General features: G+C 46.4%; 1 protein-coding gene across 2 annotated transcripts; it reads right to left on the bottom strand.

Moving 5' to 3' along the window:
- Window positions 1–1,112: 1,112 nt before the first annotated feature.
- Window positions 1,113–23,807, bottom strand: ELK4 (ETS transcription factor ELK4). 2 transcript variants are annotated; one of them, XM_062013384.1, is made up of 5 exons: window positions 23,536–23,807; window positions 14,249–14,464; window positions 11,773–12,696; window positions 10,531–10,647; window positions 1,113–9,386 (listed from the first exon to the last, which is right to left on the bottom strand). In XM_062013384.1, the coding sequence occupies exons 2-5, from the start codon at window positions 14,453–14,455 to the stop codon at window positions 9,288–9,290; spliced, it is 1,347 nt and encodes a 448-aa protein (XP_061869368.1). In that variant the 5' UTR covers window positions 14,456–14,464; window positions 23,536–23,807; the 3' UTR covers window positions 1,113–9,287. The 2 variants fall into 2 exon arrangements, with proteins under 2 accessions (XP_061869368.1, XP_061869369.1); XM_062013385.1 differs by lacking the exon at window positions 23,536–23,807 and adding an exon at window positions 23,031–23,282.
- Between the last annotated feature and the right edge of the window lie 228 nt (window positions 23,808–24,035).

Below are 24,035 nucleotides of genomic sequence, written 5' to 3'. Positions count from 1 at the left end.
GCCTGGAGGGAGTGGACCTTGATGTGCTACTCAATAGCAGCTGAACAAGAGCCAGCAGCGTGCCCGGGGGGCAAGAAGCAAAGGGCATCCTGGCTGGGATCAGCACTGGGGTGGCAGCAGGAGCAGGGCAGGGATTGTCCCCTGTGCTGGGCCCTGGGGAGGCTGCAGCTCCAGGGCTGTGTCAGTGCTGGGCCCCTCACTCACTGCCACAGGGACACTGAGGGGCTGCAGCGTGGCCAGAGCCGGGCACAGAGCTGGGGAAGGGGCTGGAGCACAAGGGGCTGGGGAGGGGCTGAGGGAATGGGGGTGTTGAGGCTGGAGAAGAGGAGGCTGAGGGCAGCCAGCAGCACTCTCTGACACTCCCTGACAGGAGGCTGCAGGGAGCTGGGGGTCGGGCTCTGCTCCCCAGCAATGAATGACAGGACAAGAGGCAATGGGCTGCAGTTGGCCCAGGGGAGGTTGAGGCTGGAGCTGAGGCAGAACTGTTTCCCTGAGAGGGGTGTGAGCCCCTGTGCCAGGCTGCCCAGGGAGCTGGGGCAGTGCCCAGCCCTGGAGGGATCCCAAAGGCGTGGGGCTGAGGTGCTGAGGGCTGTGGGTCAGTGCTGGGCTGGGCAGGGTCAGGGGATGAGTTGGACTCAGCAGCTTCAAGGGCTTTTCCAACCAAAACACTTCTAAAACGAAATGAAACAGTGCAATGAGGGAGTTTATTTTGAAAGAAGCCTAGCCACATTACATACTGTAACACCAGGGACTGTCAGCTACGAAACTGCCTTATATCCTCACAGATTGGTAACAGGGAGCTAAATGCTGTTGCCAGAATAATGCCTCAGAGATGTACTTGACAATTCAAACCTCTCCTTTGCTGTCAGCACAAGATCCAGAATGGAGCTACTCACCCAAGGAAACTTTCACCAGAAGGGAATGGTACCTGATTTGGCATAAAGGCCATGCAGCACTGTACTGGCCAGACCATCACCTCCAGCTCTGTCTCTGCAAGGGGCACAGATTAGCTCCAGGCCTGTGAACTCCCCCGTTAGCACCCAGCAAGGTGCCTGGCAGCTGGAACTTTCCATTTCCTCTACTGAAGAAAAAGAATCAAAAAGATCAGAAACTTTTGTTAAAAATATTTATTTAAAAAAATACAATTGTTTTGCATGTCTGGTTGCACATAACTATTAACATATGATTGACTTGAATAATTTGCTACAATGCTGTTTGTTTTTAAAGCCAGCTTGCATTATACAAAGCAAATCCCTCTGTCAGTTCTTACAGAAAATAGTTTTCTCTAACTGTTCCCACCCTATGTTTAAAAAAGATTGCAATACATTGATTTGATTTCATTATTTCTTCTTCTGCACAAAAATTGAAGCGATAGAAAAGTCACCTGATTCCTCAGGAAAGACCTTGGTGATGTTTGAATAACAACTGCCAACACACCACTTTCAGAAGCAGCGTTTGTTACTCCCGAGTGTCGGTACAAGGGCACTTCCTCCAAAGTGAGGTTTTGCATCTCTGAACTTCGCCTCCAAATGTGTATTCAAACCTGAAATGTGTTGAAAGAACTGCATATCTAGTCCATGAGATTTCTTTTCAATCTATTAACAAGTTGAAGGTCTTCCTAATGTATCTTGGAAGGTTAAATCAAGCAAATTTAGTAACACTGAGCAATTACTGAAAACTTTGGCTATTTATGTACTTGCATCACATACCAGTAGATTTTTTTTCTTTCATTTTAAAAAAACCACCACAATGGCATTAAGATCAGTCTTATGAGAAGGTGTTCTTTTCAAAGAGAAGCTGGACTGAGAAGTTATTCCCTCCCAGGCAATGTCCAACCCAACTGTAACGAGGGCACCGAGGCGGCGGAGAATTACAGTTGTCTCTAAAAGCCTGTGTCTAGAAAAAGTCTCCAGTGTAGGAAGTTAAGACAACTCACTACAACATAACTTGCTTTGTCTCTTGACTTGGTACTATATATATCTATTTATAGTTATATATATATATATATATAAAATGCAGTTCTGTTCTGGAAAGAGTAACTGAAAACGTTACCTCTGCTGCTTTCAATGGAGTTTTTACCACTGATGGTTCTATTAAATTACAAGAAAGTAAAATGGAATCCAGAGTTCAAAGAGTCAGTTCTAACTGCCAGGAAGGTCTGCCTGGTCTGCCCCAAAGCTCAGGTGTCAGGGCTGCTGTGGTATAAACAGCACTGCAGACGTCACCTTGTTGCAAAGAACCCGGGTTAACCTGAAAATCCAATTGAGGGGTAAACATTGAAGGCATCAGAAAGTCACTTTCCAAAACAGATGTGCACTTTAACAATGAAACAGAGCAACAGCCCTCACACATGACCCCAGCTGATGAGGCTGCTCAAGCTCTCTAAAAGCTAAACTTCCAGCCCCTGACTAGCTGAGCCTTTAGAAAAGCTGCAGAGCCCATCTTCACAGCTGCTGCAAAGTGAGGCCAACTGCAGTGAAGCCAAGAGCTCTTTTCTGATTTACAAGCTCCTGGCAGAGGGTTCACATCTGCCACCAGCTCGCTCAGAGATGCTCAGAATTCCCCAGGCTGAGTCTCAGGCTAGTTAACAACCCCTCTTCAGCATCATCAGCTCTGGCTTCATTCCAGCTGCCCTCACACACACTGGCAGAGACAACCCCTGACCTCACCGTGCATGGTGCTAGAATATTCCTGTTGATTCACCTCTATTATTAAGAATATACTTCTCAGCTATAAAAACAGAGGGGGGGTGGGGAGGATAAGCATTAAATGTGCTACTGTACTTATCACAAAACACTGTGACGTACATAAGGCCATCTGGTAACACTGCAACAGAATACAAACAAGATCTGGTTTTCTTTTAAAGGGAGCTTTAGAATACAACTTTTCTATTTCTCTTTTTAAAACTACAATGAATAATCTCAACCCTGTTCACAGAGAATTAACCGTAAAACTATTACATCATATATATAAAACTCTGTGCAACTGAACAACAGCAGAACAAAAAGTCAACACAATTCTATAAAAGCAGTTTTCAAAGCCTGAAGATTTTCTTTTTAAGACATGCTAGCCAAAAAAAAAAACCCCACAACACAGGTCAAGGAGCCCAGAGCAACCCCAGGTATTGTAAACCCACCCCCACCCTGCCCCCAGCACACAGCACACACTAGGAACCATGCAGAGGCCGTCCTCAAAGCCATCCTGTGTTCAAAAAAAACAAAGAAATTAAAGCCCAAATAACAACAACAAAAATAAAACCCAACAGCTTCCAGTTATTAGTCCAGCACTGCTGCATGTGCTGCCCGAGGACTGCAAGGGCCTCCGAGCACAACGCCTGCCACCTTCTCTCCTCCCCTCTCCTCACAGCTCAGTCTCCACTAAAGACCTCTTGTTTTCTGAAGGTTCATAATTATCCTGTTATACCTCCTTGCCAAAAAAACCCAAACCCTGCTTTGAGATGAAAACCTTCATGGTCTCAAGGGAGAAGCAATGGTTTTATGTAACAAAGACACCCCAACTTGTTCCGTGGACACTGAACTACTGACACACACATTAAGACACTTTTCAGTGGCAGATGTGGCACACAACCGTATCAAATGCATTTCAAAAGAACCTTTGGCAACTCATTAGTCCACACTGTGGTATTCTGAACACTAAATAAAAACAAACCAAGGAACAAAGCCCTCGAAAAACCTCCCCAGCGTGTGCAGAACATTGAGAAGTGGCAACTGCAGGGTGTCGGAGCTGCTCTGAGCATCCACTGGCAGTGGTATTTAGACAAACCTGGAAGCCAGAGGCTGTAATGACCACACATCCCCCAGCAGTGAGTGTGTGCACACAGCTGTGTCCACGTGAAGAGAGCTACTCCAGTCTCAGTTACATGGTGCATCTAAAAAAGAAGGTTTCAGCTCTCAAAACGTGCCTTTTATCAGATGGCTGGAATAGCTCTGCAGTCCAAGTCTTCTGCCACACTCTTTGGGAGGGGGGTAAACAAGAAATTCTAAGTCAGTTTTCCTCTTTTTTTTTTGGTAGAATAATTTATATGAAGAAAACACCTTGCTGTCCCAAAAGGGAACAACGTTAGCACACACACACAGCCAAGACAAAGCAGTGGGCCCTGCCCAGCTTTCTTACCTTGCAGGTCACATTTTGGCTTTGGTTGCAAAGCAAGGTTACAGGTCAGCAAAGCTGCATCCTCCAAAAGCAACAATCAACGTTCTGCAGTGAACATGTTCTCCCTTATTTTTGTTTGTTCTTCATATAAAGGCAAAAAAACCCACATTCCTCAGTTCGAGATCCATGAGACAGCCAAAGCCAAAGCTGAACCTTTCTGCTTTAGATGGCACCAAGACAAGGAATTGCAACAGAAGGTCTGCAGATGATAAACACAGCTTGCAGGAACAGGGCAGCACTGCCATTACTGCAGCTCTGTGGCTTCTGTATGATATCCTTACAACTCAAAGCAGGTTGGTTCTGGTCTCAACAATCCTTCTCCATCCAGAATCAGCTTTTAGGAAGGGCTCCCACACAGTCAATACTGCTCACTCAAACAAAGGGGAATGCTGTGACCGCAGATGTCAAAGCCTTTTGCAGTAAGAGCCCTGAAGGACTGTGTGAAACAACTGCCACTGCCTCTTATCTTTTAATCTTCACCCAACAGCCTCTGATTTCAGCAGATCAGCTTCAGCATGTCACACGTTAACCACGGCTCAAGCTCGACGGCGACAGCCAAAGGCTTCCACACTAAGCAGATCTGCTAATGTTGTTCAGACTAAAACAGCAGCCATTGCCAATTACCGTTCAATTGAATTCAAACCAAGCCATAAACAATTCCTGTTTAGGCAAGACACCTCTTTAAAACACCTCAAATAGCTTCTAAGCAACACGACTGCGGTTCTAACGGACTTCCGACTGATCTGCCGAGTGCAGGGTCCTGTGGGGCTTGGGCTGTTTTGTTTGCAACACCACACTGTGATCATTAAGACAAAATAAACTATTCATAGCCAGGACCTCAGAGGTCAGAAGGTACATCTAATTTCTTAAAGAAGAGAACTAAGGAACGAAACAGAACAAAATCATTATGGACATTCAAAACTCAAACATCAAGTTTTAAATACGTGTCAACTGGGACAATGTTCCTTAACTACTGATGTAGTTAATTTTCAGAGCTGACAATACCAAGATAGCCTCTTGATACAACACTGAGATGTGTCTTGTAAACAAAGATGCATTAAAAATGGAAGAGGTTAAGTTGTCTAGTAAAACATGAATACAAAAATGCTATGAAACAGGGAACTAAAAGAGATAGGAATAAACCAACAGACTCTCAGAACTCTAGGTTTTGATCTCAGCACTAGAAAAAATGCTACAAAAGTGGGTCAGAACTCTGCCCATGTGCTCACCTGAAGCTATCTCTCTCATCCCACCTCAGCCTGCAGAAGTTCTCCCGTGCAAGTTGGTGTTGTGAGGGGATCTGACACTAATGCACCTCACTGCATGTTGAAAAGGTGTGTAAAGGAACACAAGCAGCCTTCACTGGGGTTAAAATGAGCGCTACAGAAAATGAGGAGAAGCTGTTTGCTGGCTATCTGAGGTTTGAAAACATACCAGAGGGAGAAATGATCCCAAACAAACCACTGAAGAGCCAAAGCCTTTCATATTGTAATGCATGCTCCATGATACCAAAGTATGTGGGTACTGAAGTCTTAGGATGCTCCTAAGTTAAAACAATGAATTCTCAAACTCAAGGAGTTTTATTCCTTCCTGCCCTACTGCAGAACACAACCTGAATGTGCCAAAGACACTGCATAGGAATTACACTCAGGCACCACTGCTTCAGACTGACTTCTGAAACAAGTATCTACACTGAAGCTGCTGTTAAGAACAACAATAACAAGGAACCAAACCAACTTTCCTCCATTGCCCTCATTACTAGGATCACACTCTCTGAGAACAGCCAAGGCAGAACAGGTATGGTTCTCTAACCTCAGGGGATCCTGAACACGTTTCTGCTTTCAATGGATTGTTTCTGCTAGCAGCACGTGTTGCTACTGGCATCCTGACAGCTCAGGATCTCAACTAAATAAAAGAGCCAGGCAGAGCACACCCAGCAACAGCAGTGCAAGCTTTCCAGCTCTACAGTGCTGTCACACAGCAGCAGTGACACGAACAAGAGATTTCCAGAAGCAGGACAGATGTTCAGCTTCTGTGCTCATCCAGTCCACCACCACCATGGCTACCTCAGCAACACCAACTGGAACATAAGAGATTGGTTCTGTAATGCTGCAACTAGTAGTTTTTCTAAACCAACAAGGTACTACTCCCATACAACAGACAACCAGGATAATTAAAAGAGAGCCTACATTAACCCCTACCTTCCCTACACTAAAGTAAAAACAAGTTGTGACGAGCTGCAAAATGCTCTTGAAGTTGAGCCAGTGGAGCACCAGCAATTCACAGAACCAAGCTCAGTCAGGAATGTGACCCAAAAAAGCTGGCAGTTACATATTTGTTAGTAAATATGTGTTTAATGAGGCAGCATATATACAAGATAATATTACCTTAAGTGACCTGAAAGTTGCCGTGGAGAAAAGGTGAGCAAGGCGCTCCTCTCTCCCCTCCTCTCCCTTTTCAACCTGCTTTCCCAACTGCCTCCTGAGATTATAATCCTGTACAGGACATACTTTCCTAGGCAGGTGCTTAAGAAGCAAAAGCAATCATCTCCTTAGTGCTATCTGTCAGGAAGCTGGATATTACCACCTTGAAACCAACTCGGACAAGGCTGCATTTTCCTGTTCTCTGCAGGAGGTATTCCCAAAGGTGAATGTGTGTCTCCACCAGCTATGGCAGTGCAATCTTAAAGCTGCTTGGAGAAGAGCATGAAACCAGGCCAAGCACAACTCACAGGCTACGTCAGCATTTGGTTCTCCTGCATACCTATGCATGAAAGTGATAAAAGTTTACAAATAATTAAGTGCATGTGTGCACACACACAACTTTTACACAAATAAACTTGGCTTTTCTCCATAGGGGACAAGGGAAGGGAAGCAATTAAATTGCAAGTCTTTAGTGCTCATTAATTAGTTTTAAACTCTAATCCTAGTCTGCAATGTTGCTCTCAAATCCACACACTTGGTGGGCATCAAATTGGCCAACCTAAAACAACCATTAAAAGTGCTGCTATTTATATATAGCTATATATATTTTCTAAAGCAGACTCATAAGCCATCATGCAAACCAGAAAATTCCAGATGCCTGCTCTTAATTATGATCTGCAGCTTGCTTTCTGCATTTAAAAAAGAAAAAGGTCAATATTGCACATTGTCATTTTAAGAGCTGCTGGCACAGGAACTTTTATCCTGCATCTGCTGATGTCTAAAACACAAAGCAGTATTATGCCTCTTGACGTAACCCAACAGGAAGACGGTTCACTCCCATGAGCTCACTTCCCTGCCATCTCCACCTAAAGAAGGCATTCTCTTGTCTCCCACCTCCCACCAGGCAGGGGACTTTCTGGATGAACAATGCCCAAAAAGCAACTCCATCACACCCCCCTGTCTCGGGTGTCAGGAACATCCTAAGTGGTTTACGTATTTCAATGCTAGAATATAGAAAGATAACGTCACTGCAGTAAATGAAGTCTTGGGTATTGTCACAGGCTTGAGGGTGAATTCAGAGTCTGCAAAAGTGGCAAAAGGAAAACTCTGGAAAGCTCGAGTTCCCCACGTATCCATGAGACAGGTGTGATATATACAGCGTGCACTGTCAGCTCCTCCTGCTGGAAAGGGACAATCTTCCTCTGCTCACTCCAACTTTGAAGACAGCCTGTGGGGATGCCAAAGGGATGAGATGGTCTCCATCTGTTTTCTAGCAGGTACTTTATGGAGGAGATTGTCTTATGTCACCAACTCAATGCACACAGTAGCAAACAGAAGTTGCTGCCTGATATCAGATGCCCAAAGTGGAAGGGCACAGGTCAAGGCATCCAGCGTCTGAGGAGCTGTGAAAGGAGCCTCTCTCCTCCATTCCTCAGTTCTCTTAAAAGGCCTCCTCAAGTGTAAAAACCTAACTACAAATTCCATTTCATGAGTGTTTCAAATGGCTCTAGAAAGTAATCTTGTACTAATCCACACACACACATGGGCACCAAGAAAAGGAATGCAAGCCCAAATGTACAACGAGGCCGTGGCACCCCTCTCAGCTCCCTGTACACACTGAGCCTGACTTATTTTGGGACTGAGTGCTTCCACAAATTTAGAAAGCAATAGATCTAATGCCAAACTTGAGTTAAGAGCTGGTAGAAGAGCTTCTCCACTTCAACTGTGGGAAGAGAGCAGTAACACCTAATGCTCAGACGTTACTGTTCTCACCCACTGCTCGGGTCTGAAGCTCCAGCATCAGGCAGCAACCTCACCAAACACAGACACACCCTCAAAACCACATGTGTAAATCCACCATCCTGCTAATCTTCCAGCAGTGAGATTACAGCCTTTGTAACAGGCCTCTGGCACAAGAAATGTTTGGACTTCAGCATTCGAACTTTCTGAGAACTGAAAGGAACTAATCCCACCGTTCGTTTGCCTCCAGACCTTGCCTCCTCACCGAAGGGAGGGCATGGAAGCCTCCAGAAGTCAGCCAGAGCACTTCTCTGAGGGGCTGGACTGCCAGTATACAATGCCATTCAAAAATTGTCTCGTTATGTCAGTAACACAATCACTGAATATCCCTTGAAAAGTTCTCCCTGCAAAAAGACAAGATGTTTTTACAGCAGAAAAGACGCTGGCTGTTCTGTTGCTGCAGAAGTTATCAGGCCCCAAAGGCAAAGCTGAGTGCACACACCCCTTTTCCAAGCATTTCCTGAAATGCCAGCTTCGATCATGATAAGATTTTCTTCTTGCCAAGCACAGGAAGCAGGAGAACAGAGGGGTTTTCCCAAGAGTCACAGAGGAAAGACTTCGATACTGTGCACTGCAATGGGTGCAGACTCAGTTACTGCAACACCAACTCAAACTCCCTTTGACCATAGTGAAGTCTTCCAAACCAAGGAGGGAAGAGAAGAGACTGGAGCTGCAGCTCCTATTAAGGCCTTTGCATACACATTCCCAACCTGGGTCTTCAAAAAAAGGGCATTTTGCAAAAAGGGTGTTTTGATTTGGGAATGGCAAAAACGATGATTGTTGATAATCTCTGTGGAGTTAGAAATTGCTCATTTAAAAAACATGGTTAAATGTTAAGTGTCATTATCTTTCCCCTTGCTTGCCAGTATGTCCTTTCCATGAGTTTGTGTGCTATGTCTTCTGTAGATCAGGGGAAAATGGGCCAGGGGTAGAGGGTCCATCCAGTCCAGACAGGGTGAATGGGCCATGACTGTTCAGCACTGATGGAAACTAAGAGACAAAACAAAGATTATTAGGGAAGAGGCCATTTCCATTTATCATTTCTCTCATATCTGTGCATGTAGAAGCTCCCTCTGGGAGAAAAAAAGAACAAACAAAGCCCAACAAACCAAAACACAACAAAGAAAAAGCCTCAAAAATGTCACAGATTCTTCTTGGCTTCCCCCAAGGAACTGAGCTGTTAAATGCTCCTGCATCCCAGACTGCAGTGACCCACTGATCATAACCAGTGTCACCAGCAGGACCCAGGCTGGAACCTCTGCTCTGGGCACTGCCTCTGTCCTAAACCAGTAAGTGACTTTAACACAGGTTGTTGGGAAACCATGGTCCAAATTGTTTCTCAGTTAATTATCAGCTATTCATAGAGAAAAAATGTCCAGTGTGTTTTCAGACCTAGTTGTTTATTCCCTATCCTCACAGTACATATAAGCTACTTCCTTCATCTCCATGGAGATGACAGATATAAACCCAAAAGACAACTAGTTAAATTTTGCCTAAAGCAGACTAACAACAGATGTGGTTATTCCAGTTCCAAAGTGGAAGGTGAAGGAAGAGCACAAGTAATTACAGATAAATGATAATATTTTAATTTGGGGACTTTTTTTTTCTCCTTCTGGATTAGTTAAACATAAATATTTATTAAAAACAGAGAAGCTGAGAATTTGCAAACAACAGAAGACAGAAGAACGTGGAGATCATATAGAGCTGTGCTACACATTGGCACAGAGACCACTTCTTCATATCAGTGGTGAGATTTTAGCTCATGTCTTTTAACAAAAGAGACTTAATAAATGACTAAAACAACCAACACAGTAGCAAAATTTGTTTTCCAGGGAAAACCTCAACCAGTGAAGTTACATGAAGGACACACCTAAAAAGACCCCCAATCTGTATCTCTAACTACAGCACAGACTGCTGTGAATTTACACTTCTGAAATACCAATATTTACAATATACTGAAGTAAAACTGGGTAAATACTAAAATTAAATGCTCTCAAAAGCTAACATGGCACAGAAAGTAGAAAGAACACGATTTTCCTTCTCCATCAGCTATTTGGGCTAATTGGTTCCTGCAGGTCTAGTGAGGAAGGTGCTGAAAAGCATGGAGAGATGGGTTAAACTTGCTGGAACTTACCTGAAAGAGTGTATTAGCACCTTGCAACCTTGCAGGACTGAGAGGAGCAACGGGGCTTAGAGTACTCCAGAAGTGGATACTCGAGAGCAAGGGACTTGGAGTCAGCAAGATGGGAGTCTGCAAAACACATGAAGGCAGTCAGCTGTGTGAAACCTGCACTGAGCAACACACAGCACACGGAAATCCAGCCACAACCATCTCAGCTGCAGGGTCCAAGCTTCAGGAACTCTCATTCCCTCCTCCTGCACCCTCCAAAGCCCAGAGCAGCAGCAGCCATCCTGTTCTCCCTCCCCTCTCTTCCCAACAGCTGCCAAACCCCTCTGTAACCTATAGCAACTCTGCTCCTCCCACGATTCAGGACTGAGCAAGTGAGTCCAGAAAACTCAGCCCATAGAGGTAACAAGGAGCAGGCAGTGGGCACACACATGGCCTGGGTGACACTGGCAGCATCAAGCCACAACAGATGATGTTTACATCCAGCTTCTGAATATCCTGGATGTTCCAGGTTCACTGCCCAAACACTTCCAAAGGTGCCAAAAGAGAGACTTGGGTTTTTTTTCCTGTTTTCAGCCATTTCACTTTTCAATCAGTAGTTTCCCTACAGTTTTGCTTGAGTTCCAATTTATTACAGGAAGGAGATTAAATATATACAGAACAATTTCACAGCCTAGTTGGAGTGGGTTCTCTTCCAAATTTTCCATGAGGCATAAAAGCTTTCCTTTCCCACACAAAGATAACAACCAAATTAAGCAGCTGTTCTTATTGCTGTTAAGTCACACTACTCTGGCCTTAAGTTAATGCCTATAGAACCAAAGAGAAGAAAGCTGCTGAACAGACACCTCCATGGGTCTCTAGTTTTAAAGGATCTTCAGAATCAGCCTGAAGGATAAGGGCAGGGTTTGGGGTTTTTGAAACAATTCACTATCACCCTGGCAGGATTTACAAAGGATCCTGCTGGTGCTGGTTTGGGTTTTGCCTGCACATGCCACAGCTGTACAGACATGTGTGGCTGACATGCACACTTGGGCACATTTTGAGGTGGAAGCCAATTCCAATTCTGAATAAAGTTTCTGTTTTGTGAGAAAAATGTGAACAGCATCTCAAGTTTCAGAACTCAAAATACAACCTACTGACTATTCAGTTTCCACTTGTCTTCCCTTACTGGTTTAAAATATAACATAACCAGTATTGTTACTAAAAAAAAAAACCCACCAAAACCCAACAGGAAGGGAATTGGGTTACCTGAGAGAAAAGTGCTGGAGTAAGAGAAGCAGTTGGGAGAGAAGGGCTCAGAATCCCCAGTGGACTTGGATCGCTGCCTGTAATGACAAGAGTAGGAGCCAACTCCAGCCCTTTGGGTTTTTTAGATCTGGAGAGGTGATTGGCAAATTCCTTCTCCAGCACAGATGAATCCTGCTCTTTGGGCTCTGGGGATTGATGCTGAAGGCTCTGAGCCTGCTCCAGCTGCTGAGAAGCCACGGATTCTATGTCCGTGTCAATGTCCAGGTCAGGATTGGAGCTCAAGGGCGGTGACGGGGGCGTGGAAGGAACCTGAAGAGTGGGAGAAACTGAGGATATGGGTGGAGTTGGGGTGAAGCTGGTGGTTAAGTTTGGCAAAGGTGCTGGAGCTTCAGGGACAGTTAACTTGGGTAGAACAAGCGTCTCCAAGGTCTGGAGAGTTTCTTCTGATCCCAAGGGAAGCGAGGACGTGGTTGAAGTGGCAGAAGCAGTGGAAGCGGCAGAGATCGTGGAAGTAGTGGAGACCAGGGGCACAGAGGAAGGCTTTTTGGAGGGCATGGTTACAAACTTGATGACCGAGGGTGTTGGATCCTGAGCAGGTTTCTTCTCTGTCAGTTTCTCAGCTGGATTCTCAATCTTGATGGACCTGAAGAGTTTTACTCTGGAAGAGTTGAGGGAGTTCAGAGTAAAAGAGGAGTACAAGCCTGAGTGGATATAGTCATTGCGGCTGGAGGATTTAGCACATGACTGAGACTTCTCCTTCCCACAGCTTTCCATATCCTTTGCAGCACTGCTGACCTCTGCAAAACCAGTCACTTCAGGGTCTCCTTCTATACGGCCCACCACAAGCGGATCCATATTTAAGATCTCCGGGTAGGAAACAAACTTGTACACAAACTTCTTACCATTCACTTTTTTAATGATATTCTGTGGGTAAGAAGATGAGATATATTTAGACCTTCTTCAGATTAATTTTCTTCCTACAAACACTGCCTAAAATAGACTGAGGAATCAGATAGTCCATAATCTTTCATCAAGAACCGTGTCTTTTCCTTTTTTAAACCCACACTGCATATTCATAATTGTTCTCCTGGTTACTGCTCCCAAAGTATTCTCTGCAGAACTCACAGACAACACACTAAAACAGGTGAGCTTAAACTGACATTAAACACACCAACAACAGCCTTCAAACTGCCAAACCTCAATGGAACCAAACTGCCAAACTGCCACTGAACCTCATTTTAAAACACAAAAATACCCATTGCCCCATCAGAGGTCACAGGTCTGGGTACTGTAAGGATAATCCCAGAGAAGACCCTGCAGAGTTAAAGCTTAGAGGTTTGCAGAACTGGGAGCTAATAATTCCAATCAAATCACCTCTATTTTCTTTTATTACCAGAGGGGTTGTGGAGGCTCCTTCCTTGGAGCTCTTCAAGACCCACTTGGACATGTTCCTATGTGACCTGATCTAGGCTGACCTGCTTCTGCAGGGGGGTTGGACTAGATGATCTCTAAAGGTCCCTTCCAACCCCACCATTCTGTGATTCTATGAAGTAGTTGAACCAGTCAGCAGAATGTAGGCTGATCAGCTCTTTCAACACCACAAAATACCACGTGTCGGACTCGTTTCGCTCCTAAACAAAATGCCACACACAAGTTGGACCCAAGAAGATTCTCCTTTTCTTTATGAATTATTACTACTGACATCTCCCAGCTCAAAGTCAGATTTGTGTTACCCAATATTAAACTCCAAGCATCACAGCACCTGCTACAAACTGACAGGTTCCTCAGAGACTCTCTGTTTTATTTTTTCCCTCCTACACCCACGCAGGAACAGTTGTGGGATAAATGGCTTTTTGGAAGGAACTTAGAACTCCCACACTGTGGGGCTGGAGTTCAGCTTTTTGCCACTACCTGTGTGCTGATGAAAGGCTCTTGCAAATTACTAAAAGACATCAGCTAAACAAGAGAAGCATCTTTCTCTGCTGGACTAAACTTGCTACACCACATTAGAGGTGTAATTCTGAGTATGTTTTGGGCTGCTTCACTCAAAATCTTTATTTTGGTTGCCTCTGAGTGTAGAGACAATTGCAGGGAAGGTCTCAAGATGGTAAAACATTCACCATCTCACTCACCATAATCATTCTGTTGTTTAAACTGGTGTGGTGAGGATTTTAACCCTTGCAAGGGCATGTACTTCTGGAAAGGGGATTAATATTTGCCTGCAAAGACATCAGTCAAAGGAAACATTTTGCACAAAGCCATCTAGAACCTTGTAAAGTGACCACTGGGGAGGAAATTCAGCAGAATAATAAATGAAAGGAAAAAAACCCTCTAAATATAAACCAGTGCACCTTACTTAAGTCTGGGAGACAGAAGGGACACCTATCCCCCTTGAAGAGAATGAAGAAGGAAACAAAGCTCATTAGAAGCTGGTAAGATGGATAAGGATTTGAGGTGGGTTTATGGACTTTGTTACCTTCACATAATAGTATCTGAGAGCACGGCTGAGTTTATCATAGTTCATACTGGGCTTGTTCTTGCGGATTCCCCAGAGTCTGGCCACCTCCTCTGCCTGCAGCAGTTTGAACTCCCCGTCGTTGGAGGTCCAACAGATGATATTCTTGTTCTGAGGCTCTTTGAGGAGTTGAAGGAGGAACTGCCACAGCGTGATAGCACTGTCCATAGCAGTAAGCTGAAATTCAGAAAGGCAGATAAGAGGCAACAGATTAACAACAGCTCATTTTTCTTCTTCTCCCTAGAAGGGGGTAATGGAGCAGAGATGTTATTTCCAAAGCCAGCAAGAGTAAAAATTATTAGTCACCAATCGTGAAAGATGTTCCCTGCAGAACAGAGAGGCTGAGAGCCAACTGCTGGCGTCTCCTCCCACATGTCAGTACTTTTCACATGGGTTATATTTAGCCTCATTTAACTAAATCAGGTCACTTTGGGTAAGTTGCAATGAGTCACTATCCAAAAAAATATATGTTTCTAAGTTGTTCCATGTTCACCCACTCTGACTTGTGCTGCTTTAGGAGGAACAGCTCAGGTGTGCCCAGGTAAAAATGAAACCACCCACTTGCTGCCTCCTCACCTCCAACCTCGGGATTTTTAAGGAAACACAGCAGATCAGGTCACTGCTTAAAGTTACACAAAGGTGTCAGTGCACAACAACTCAATTTGCCTTCAGTTCACATCTCTACTGCCTCTTTGCAAGCAGCACTCTCAATCAATCCCTGAGCTCCTCTATTTCCAAGCTCCTTTCTCCTCCAGATACCATCCCTGCTTCTCCTAAGAGCAAACATGAAAGCAAATACAATCATTTCAAATATTGCCTTTGTTTTTCTCTTGATTCCTGCCCTGTCTTACCTAGGTCAGTCATTTAGGCTGAGACTTTCTAGGACTAGTATCTGCCAGCCCAATCATGCACTGCCAGACGCTGTTGATGTAGAAACTCTGCAAGGACAGAGATGACGCTTTTCCTTGACCATATCTGACTCCACAAAACAGTACTTCCATAGATATTTTTAAGCAGAGCACCAATAATCCTGTCTGCACAAGGGAGGTATAAGATACACTGTGAATTAAACCAGATTAAATCCTCTTCACTCAGTATCCCATACGGATTCTCTTATTCCAGAACAGAATGGCTTCAATTAATGCAACTCAGGCTTCTTCCAATTAACTAAAAACAAACACATCCCCTCTGGAATAAGAATCATCACCACAAATTGCACTAAAAACGTTCTGATATGTGTAACTTAAGATTTCACATACACACACAGAGTCAAACCTCAATCAAGGCAAACCTAAGGAGAACTGGGGGTTCCATCTGGGTCAGTCTGCAGCCTGAGTGACCAAGTGCTATTCACAAGCAGAAGCTCCAAAACAGAGGCATCAAGTCCAACTTCAGCAAACAGAACCCAGGCCCATATTGTTTGAAGTCCATGTATTCACAAGGATAAGTTTAAGATTCAGACAGGACTGCCAGTTCATCTTTGTTACCAAAGCCTTTTACTCCCAATCTCATTACTGCCCAGCACTTATCCAGCCCTATATAAGGAAGAGAATGGTCTACATGTCAGAGCTTCAGACTCTGAGTTAGCCCTGGAAAAGGATTACTGCTGACAGTTTACACAGGACTGCACACTTATTTAAAGGAGGTGCTCTAGGGCAGGTACTTTTTTGGGGCACAGCCCATTGCATTTAGCCTGTTTTTAAGAATACTTGCCTAATGGCACACTTACATGACTGTTCCATTGATCAAGTCAGTTAAATTGCTGCAATTAAAAGGAACAATCTCTAACAAAGGACACCCACATCATCTCGTTATGCTGGCCTACGGTGCTTTCCTTGGTAATTACTGCACACACACAACTCTATGCTTGCCCAAAATAATTGCTCAGTACTCTTAAGACACTATCAGCTGCCAAACTGCTGTGCTTTGAGACTCTTCCCACGTGGCAGGGTGGCATGCCACCTGAACCCAACAGGAACTCAGGGCCAGGAAACCACAGTAAAACTCTTCTAGGACTTCTCCTCCAACTCACATTTGCCAACAACACTTCATATCTGCCTACTGGCAAGGCAGAAGGACGTGCACACTGCTGAGCATCGTAAGCACGGCCTCATTATCCTGTCAGGATGATGCACATGCACGGGGTGTTGTGTAGACAGAAGGACTTGATGCTACCATTCTGCAGAGCTGTCAATACTAGTGATATGTGTTAACAGAGAAAGAGCAGGAAAATGAAGCTGAGTGATTATTCCCACGCTACATTTATCTACAGCACTTTCCAAACCCGTAAGCAGCACTGCACCAAATAGCACTGACTGATGCAACAGGAGGCAACCACGTAGAAATTGGATTAGCAGCAGAATTTAAGAGTGGCAAAAGCTTTTTTTCCTCCCCTACTAAAAATCCAGGCAGATTTCATCCCAAAACTTAAATGCTGATTTCATTGGGCTGCCTCCCTTCAGTAAGAAGCACTTCAGCACTGTCTCAAAGCTCCCTGACCTCTACCAGCCAAGTATCATTTCCCAGAGTGCACCTGCAGTGACTGAAATGACACAATAGACTCCATTTTTTTCTCTTAAAACCATCTTTCCCAGTGATGAGCTATGTTGTTCTGACGAGCATTCATCAAAATGAGAACGAGTTCATGCTGCCTGAATGCCAAATGCTGCAGCTTTGTGGCTGGAAGGACCATTCTCCCAGGGGTAGAGTTACAGACTGCACTGAACTGTCTGATCAAGCTACTACTTCACTGGTGAGGCCATACCTTGAGTATCACGTTCAGTGTTGGGCTCTCACTACAAGGACACTGAGGGGCTGGAGCATGGCCAGAGGCAAGCAGAGGAACTGGGGAAGGGGCTGGAGCACAAGGGGCTGGGCAGGGGCTGAGGGAATGGGGGTGTTGAGCCTGGAGAAGAGGAGGCTGAGGGCAGCCAGCAGCACTCTCTGACACTCCCTGACAGGAGGCTGCAGGGAGCTGGGGGCCGGGCTCTGCTCCCCAGCAATGAATGACAGGACAAGAGGCAATGGGCTGCAGTTGGCCCAGGGGAGGTTGAAGTTGGAGCTGAGGCAGAACTGTTTCCTTGAGAGGGGTGTGAGCCCCTGTGCCAGGCTGCCCAGGGAAGTGGAGGAGTCCCCAGCCCTGGAGCTATTGCAAAGCTATGGGTTAGTGGAGGGCTTGGCAGGGTGAGGGATGTGGGTGGACTCCATGAGCCTAAAGTTCTTTTCCAACCAAAATGATTCTGTGATTCTATGTTTCTGGCTTTCACAGGCTTTAGGGTTGCCATGGTTCTGTCCATCATGTGGAGGGTACATCACATATCCTCAGCACCCTCACAGTCTGTGTTAGACACATTAACAACAGGGTGGAGAAGTTTTTATTCCTTGGCTGTGGTAGAACTGAAGCAGAGAGCACTTTGCAACTGTCAATGAACACGTTGTAGCACATCTGACAGAATGAATGTGCCTCTTTATTAAGTATTTATTACACTCACCCATAGGAAAAAACAGACAAAGGCCAGAAAACAACCCTCCAAACTGGTCAAAGCAATGGGATCAGAGGAGGCTCTTGCCTCTACAGAGTCCAGGAGCAAGCTCTAATGGAGGAAGTAGAATATGTACAAGGCAGACAACATTGTACTGTAAACCAAGACATCTCATTTAACTTTATTAAGGTTGCTTTGATATAGTAAAAGGATACATCAAAGCACCCTTGCTTCTTCAGGAAAAAAACAGCAGAATTAAAACCAACATCACACAAGATGTGAAAATTAAAACCAGCACAGGTGAGGTGAGCACTTCTCTGTTTAAAAACCAACAAACATGTTAAAAAGGTTCTTCCTCTGTCAGCACCTGGGGCACAAGGTGGCTGATGACTTTCATAAACCTTGCAACCACAGGGACTGAGCAGTTGTTCCAGCCCCTCCTGCTAGTCCTGGTTTGCAGGACATGTCCAGCAGCCCTGGTGTGGGGGGCTCAGCTGTCAGAGAGGCTCCTTCCACACCAGAGCCACTTTCAGTGCCACATATTCAAAAAAATCCCCCTCCTGCATTGACACCAGAAGGGATTCAGAAGATCCTCCTGTCCCTTTTATTCAGCCACACAGCAACACTCACCCTTTTCAGAGATGTTACAGGCCCACTAGTTAGAGAAACCAAAGAAATCAGGATGGGGATCAGAGCTCACTGTCCCCCCTCCTATTCCACATTAACAATGGTGAGATGCTGCTTCTCTCAGGATTTGCAAACAGCATTTCAGCTCCTTTCAAAACTACATCTCCTTTCATGAAAAGGCAGCAATCTCCTAGCACAGCTCCCTGTCAGCAGAAAAAGCCTCCTAGTTTGATTACTTTTTCTTCAAGATGAATACACCAATAATTACAAGCATGCCACTGCAAAGCATCTTTTTGCTGAAGGTTATTTTCCTTACAAGAGTGCATGGAGAAAGGAAAAAAGTGCCATTTGAAGAGACAATGAGGGAATTAGGCAGAGAGGCAACACTGCTGCTTATGACGACAGGCTTTCCACTTCTGCACCAGCCGAGAACGGGGAAAAAATAGTTGCTAGAGGCAGAGGGCAGTTATACTTTGTAATGAGTGTGCTAAAATAGAGCACTATTATTGTCTTGAGATCTTCTCTGACGCCTACAGATGACCCTTGAAGTATACTGAGTAGCTGACAGAATTTGGCTGCAGTACTCTAAATACAAGAGCTGCAAAACTTGGGCTTTCTCAGTTGCTGCAGCTCTGTTTGAGGTTGCTGCAGCTTTGTTTGAGGCCTTGACTTCACAAAGCCTTGAGTTTACAAGAAAAGCCAGGACAGGAGATACACATCTTTACCAGTGACTTCATGCATCTGTACCCCAACGTGCTCCACGCAATCTGTTTGATTACAGAGCCTGGAGGCTTTGCATCTTCTGTGGAAGGAGAGTGAGCAATCACTGGTTGGTAGAGCAGATGGGAGGGAAGGGTTAGGAAGTGGCATATGGTAATCTCTCCTGTGGCCAGCAGCTATACTTACTATTGCAAAACAAGTGCAAGTGTTCATCACGTTGTGCTCAAAAAGGAGCAGGACACTTCTGTGGGCCAAAGAGGCAGCAGCCAGCCAGGCCCTGAGAAGGTTGCAGAGGCAGGATGAGGGGGAGGTCTGCCCTAACCCGCGTCCTCACGGCCTTCTGGCAGACTTCCTGTGCTTTGCCTCAACACCAAGAACAGCTCAAGTAATCTTTCACCTCAGTTTCTTCCAACAGGCTCTTGTAAGCATCTGCAGCCTGATGACTTCTACAGATGGACTGAATAAAGCTGTCAGGTCTAGAGCCCTGTCAGAAGCCACACAGAAACAAAGGCGGTGCAAAGGAAAGAGAGGATGTCACACAGATGTTACGCAGCAAAGGCAAAATCATCACAACCTCGGCTTGAAATGGCATGGTTACAGCTGTGTGGGTATTTACAGACAGACACAGAATGGCAGGGGTTGGAAGGGACCTTTAGAGATCATCCTGTCCAACCCCCCTGCAGAAGCAGGTTCACCTAGATCAGGTCGCATAGGAAAGATAACTCAAAAGATGACTTTGGAAGCAGCACAGAGCAGAGGGAAATACACAGGGTGCCACAGAAACCTCAGATCACAAACAATTTGAATAAAAACCCCAAAAGACCAAACCACAAACAAAACAAATCAGAGACAGTCCCAGGGACCCCACACTTCGTGGTGCCAGCAGGTAAGTTAAACCTTTACACAGTTCCAGGGAAGTCAGACTTGCTGTGCATACAAGAGCACTCTGCACACACACAAAGCTGAACTGCTGAGGCTTTACTGTGCAGATCTGTTCCCATGGTTTCCTAACAGTTTAAGATGGCCATGGTGTGTGAACAGAAGGAATTTGTAGACAATAACTCCCGTTACGTTGTGCAATGTTCCTGTGGACACAAGGCCGTGATAGTTGTTCCAGGAAAATAAACAGAGTAACTTTGGTTGAAGGAGAGTTTTGGAGGTCACATAGAATCATAGAATCACAGCATGCTCTGGGTTGGGAGGGACCTTTAGGGATCATCCAGTCCAACCCCCCTGCAGAAGCAGCTCCCACCTAGATCAGGTCACACAGGAACGTGTCCAGGTGGGTTTGGAAACTTCCCAAGAAGGAGCCTCCACACCCTCCCTGGGCAGCCTGGGCCAGGGCTCCCTCACTGAAACAGTTTTTCCTGATGTTTAAATGGAACTTTTTGTGTTCCAGATTCATCCCATCACCCCTTGTCCTGGATGCAACACAAACAAGTGCTGCCCCAACCTCCTGACACCCACCATTGAGATATTTGTAACTATTAATGAGATTCCCCCCCTCAGTCTTCTCTTATCTAGACATGCCCAGCTCCTTGTTCAAAACAGGGTTAACTTCAGAGCAGGTTTTTCAGTATCTTTGTCCAGGCAACTGAGCAAATAAATGGCTGTCCTAATCCTTTGATTTCAATAAAAGGTCAGAGAGATATAATGTTGGCAATCAGGTATCTAATTAAGTGGTTATCAACATACAACCAAACAGCATTTTCATTAGCACAGCATTTAAAATACCCCACTATTGATAAATCTCTCATTAAATATTCCAAAGCTCCTGGGACTGCAGTTCACCCAAACTAGCACTTCCTAGTTTTTATCAATTTTGAGCCTGCTGCTCAACAGAAACCTCCTGTCCAAAGCTGAGTCTGTTCAGAGTGCAGCTACCTTGCTCATGACACACTCTGATGTGGTGAGACCCACGTGAGAGCATTTAGTGCTTTTCCAGAGCACACAGAGCATTGTAAAAGTGTTTTAATTACCATCACTATCAATTGTTTTGTCAGCTTACTTCCCCTAAATGTGTGAATTACCAGGTTAAAGCCTGTCACCTGTGTAAACTAAAGTTACAAGGAGCTAAAACTAGAGATGCAGGTCTGCAACACCACCCTTAAAGAATTCCTGAACCTGGCAGCTTTCCAAGTAGTAATCAAATGATACCTTCTCTAATAAATACTAACATCAGGCAAGAAGGAGAAATAAAAAGCCACCTTAGACTCCAGTAAACTCCTGTCTTTCCCTTGGCTCTGGCTTTCACTGCACCGTTGTTTCCAAAGCAGTCAGGAAAACCAGTTTGTTCTGAAGAAGCCGTGGTTATCAAGGCAGGAAGTTCCTTGGAAGGAAATGCTGGAGGATGTCCTCATGATAAGAGCTGCTCCAGAGTTTTCATTGCCTAATCCTATACTTTGACAGCTTTATCTACTTAAACAGTGCAATAAATTTAGGGTTCTTGGCTAAAAAAGAAGTTTCTTTACATCAAATTAAGGGGTAGCAAATATTTGGGGGTTTAGGAGCAAGTTCTTTCAGCTTTTTACTTCCTGAGAAACAGGTATTTCCTTTTCTTGGTAAGTACTTTCTAGTCTTCTCCACCTTTCTGTATCACCAAACAAGCCATGAAGGAGAGTAGGGGCATTATGATACACTTCTTGCTTCTGGCTGAAGACTCAAGCTGGCAGAAGCATTTTGAATCTTGAATCAGAGACAATGGTACCTGCTTTGTTATCAACTATGGGTTTGCCTGGCACATCCTGACAAAAATGGTTCCATTCTGATCCCCCATCCCTGGCTGGGGATGACTGACAGCCAACCATAGCTAGTTTTATGGACAGCAGAACTTGTATTTCCTTGCTCTTCTGTATTTTGAAGAGTCTCCCTTTTCTGTCCCTCCCTTTCTAGGACATGAGAGCATGGGAAGGTTTAGGACAACTAAAATGGTAAACTTCCAAACTGAAATGCCTTTCATCAGTTACTTGGTTTCTGACACTGATGTGATTGATTCTAACTAATCCATAAAAACACTTCTTTCAGTGGAAGCTCCTCTCTAAGTGGATTACACTTGCCTCGTCCTTATCTGCCACCACAACGGGCTGAGGGGAATGTTTACCAACAGCAGACTAAATTAGCTTCAGTGGACACTGTGCCTCTGAGGAAAGGAGAAGCATCCTTGTGCTTTGGAAGGGGTCAGGTCTCCAACCTCACACCACGGAGTAAACCCCACACAAAAGGTTAAACGTTTCATGGGGATGTTAACTTTATTATGCAAAGGAAGTCCATTTAAGAAGGAAAAGGTTTCCTTTAATAATGTTTATAATACACTCGGCCAGGTTGCTATGACGATGGAACAACTATTCTCTACAAACAGGCACTAAGACCCTAAAAATAAACAGGCTGACAAAAATCACGACCCAGCAGCTTTGTCAGGCAGGCTGTGCCTGCTGCAGGGGATCGTGTTTGCTCCGAATATGCTGAAGAAGAAATGCTAATGACTGGGATCCTGCCCCCACTGAACACAGCCCTCGCCCACAGAACCATTCCTCTATTCCTCAGGAGCTGCTACTTAAAAACGACACCTCTCAGAAGGCAGAGCTCCGGATTCCTCCCCCCCACAAGGCAACAGCACAATGGGGATCGTTAGAAGTCGGTCTGTGAAAATAAGGTAAGTATTGTGGAGAACAAAAATCCCCAGTAGACAGTACGTGTGTGTCTGTGTGTGTGTCTATATGCATACAAAGCAATACAAATGCACCAGCATGTATTTGCATGCTCTCTCCACGGACTCACTTATTGATGTGGGCAGGCAGCCATCCATTTCACAGAGACATGAGTACACAAGTATTAAAAAGAAAGAACAAAACAACAAAACACCAAAACCAACACAGTAGCAGAGTCAGGAAGAAACAAACAACAAAAAAAACCACCTCAACCGCTCGGTCCCGGCCCTCGCTCCCTTCCCCGGCACCGGGCGCAAGGGCCGAGGGGCTCACTCCGTTCCCCGAGGAGGGCTCGGCCCCCTGCTCGAACGCCAAACCCCGCCACGAAGCCGTGGGGCCCCGCGGAGCTTCTCCCTCCGCCGGATCGCGGCCGCCCTGTCGCTTCGCGGCTTCTCGCCGCGGCCGGAGCCCCGCACGCAGAGCCGCCCCCACGCAACCACCCCGCAGCACCAGCAGGGGAAGGGTCCCGCGGCCCCCGGCGCTCCGTCCCGACCGTCCCCCGCGGGCGGCGGCGCGCCGCAGATCCCCGCAGCCCTCCTCGCCGCCCCCGGAGAGCGCCGGTCCCGACCCCCCGTCCCGGGCCTCCGCGGCGCCCCCCGCTCCGCTGCCTCCCCCGCAACGGACGGAGCCCGTTCGCTTCCGAGGCGGAAGCCACGCCGCTGCGCCCGGGGACCGCAGGCGGGCCGGGCCGGGCAGGGCCACCCCCACTCACCGAGGAGGAGCCCCGCCGGTCCCCGGGCGTCGCAGTCCGCTCGCGGCGGGCAGGTGCTGGGACGGGTTCCCCCGCCGCCCTTCATGGCCGGGGTCCGCCGCGGCGGGCCGGGCGCCGGGCCCCCATCCCGGGCGGGCGGAGCCGGGCGAGCAGCGACGAGCAGCAGTGCGGCGGCGGCGGGGGGGGGGAAGGGGGTGGGGACGGGGGAGCGGAGCGGCGGCGCGTTACATGGCGGGACGCGGAGCGTCAGCCCCTCCAACGCGGAGCCTCGGCGGCCGCCGTACCCCACGCCTCCGCCCACGGCCCCGCAGGGGAGCGGGGCGCTCGGGCGCGGCGACCAATCCCCGCGCGGATCGGGGGCGCCGTTGGCCAATGGGGAGGCGCCGCCCGCCCACCGCTCGCAGAGCGCGCTGGGAGCTGTAGTCCGCGGGGCCCGGGCGCCCTCCCGGCCCGCTCGCAGCCATGTGCCCGCGGCCCGGCCCCGCTGGCCGCCGCAGCTC

The sequence above is a fragment of the Colius striatus genome, chromosome 22, assembly GCF_028858725.1.
Source record: "Colius striatus isolate bColStr4 chromosome 22, bColStr4.1.hap1, whole genome shotgun sequence".
In the NCBI taxonomy this organism is placed as follows: domain Eukaryota; kingdom Metazoa; phylum Chordata; class Aves; order Coliiformes; family Coliidae; genus Colius; species Colius striatus.
This window is presented reverse-complemented; position numbering and strand designations above follow the sequence as displayed.

Bases quoted from the DNA above. Each gene is read 5' to 3' on its own strand.
- ELK4 (XM_062013384.1), bottom strand. From the start codon at position 14,455: ATGGACAGTGCTATCACGCTGTGGCAGTTCCTCCTTCAACTCCTCAAA. The intron at 12,697-14,248 runs GTAACAAAGTCC...TCTTACCCACAG, and splicing joins TCAGATACTATTATGTGAAG to AATATCATTAAAAAAGTGAA. The intron at 9,387-10,530 runs GTAAGTTCCAGC...TTTGTCTCTTAG, and splicing joins GTGCTAATACACTCTTTCAG to TTTCCATCAGTGCTGAACAG.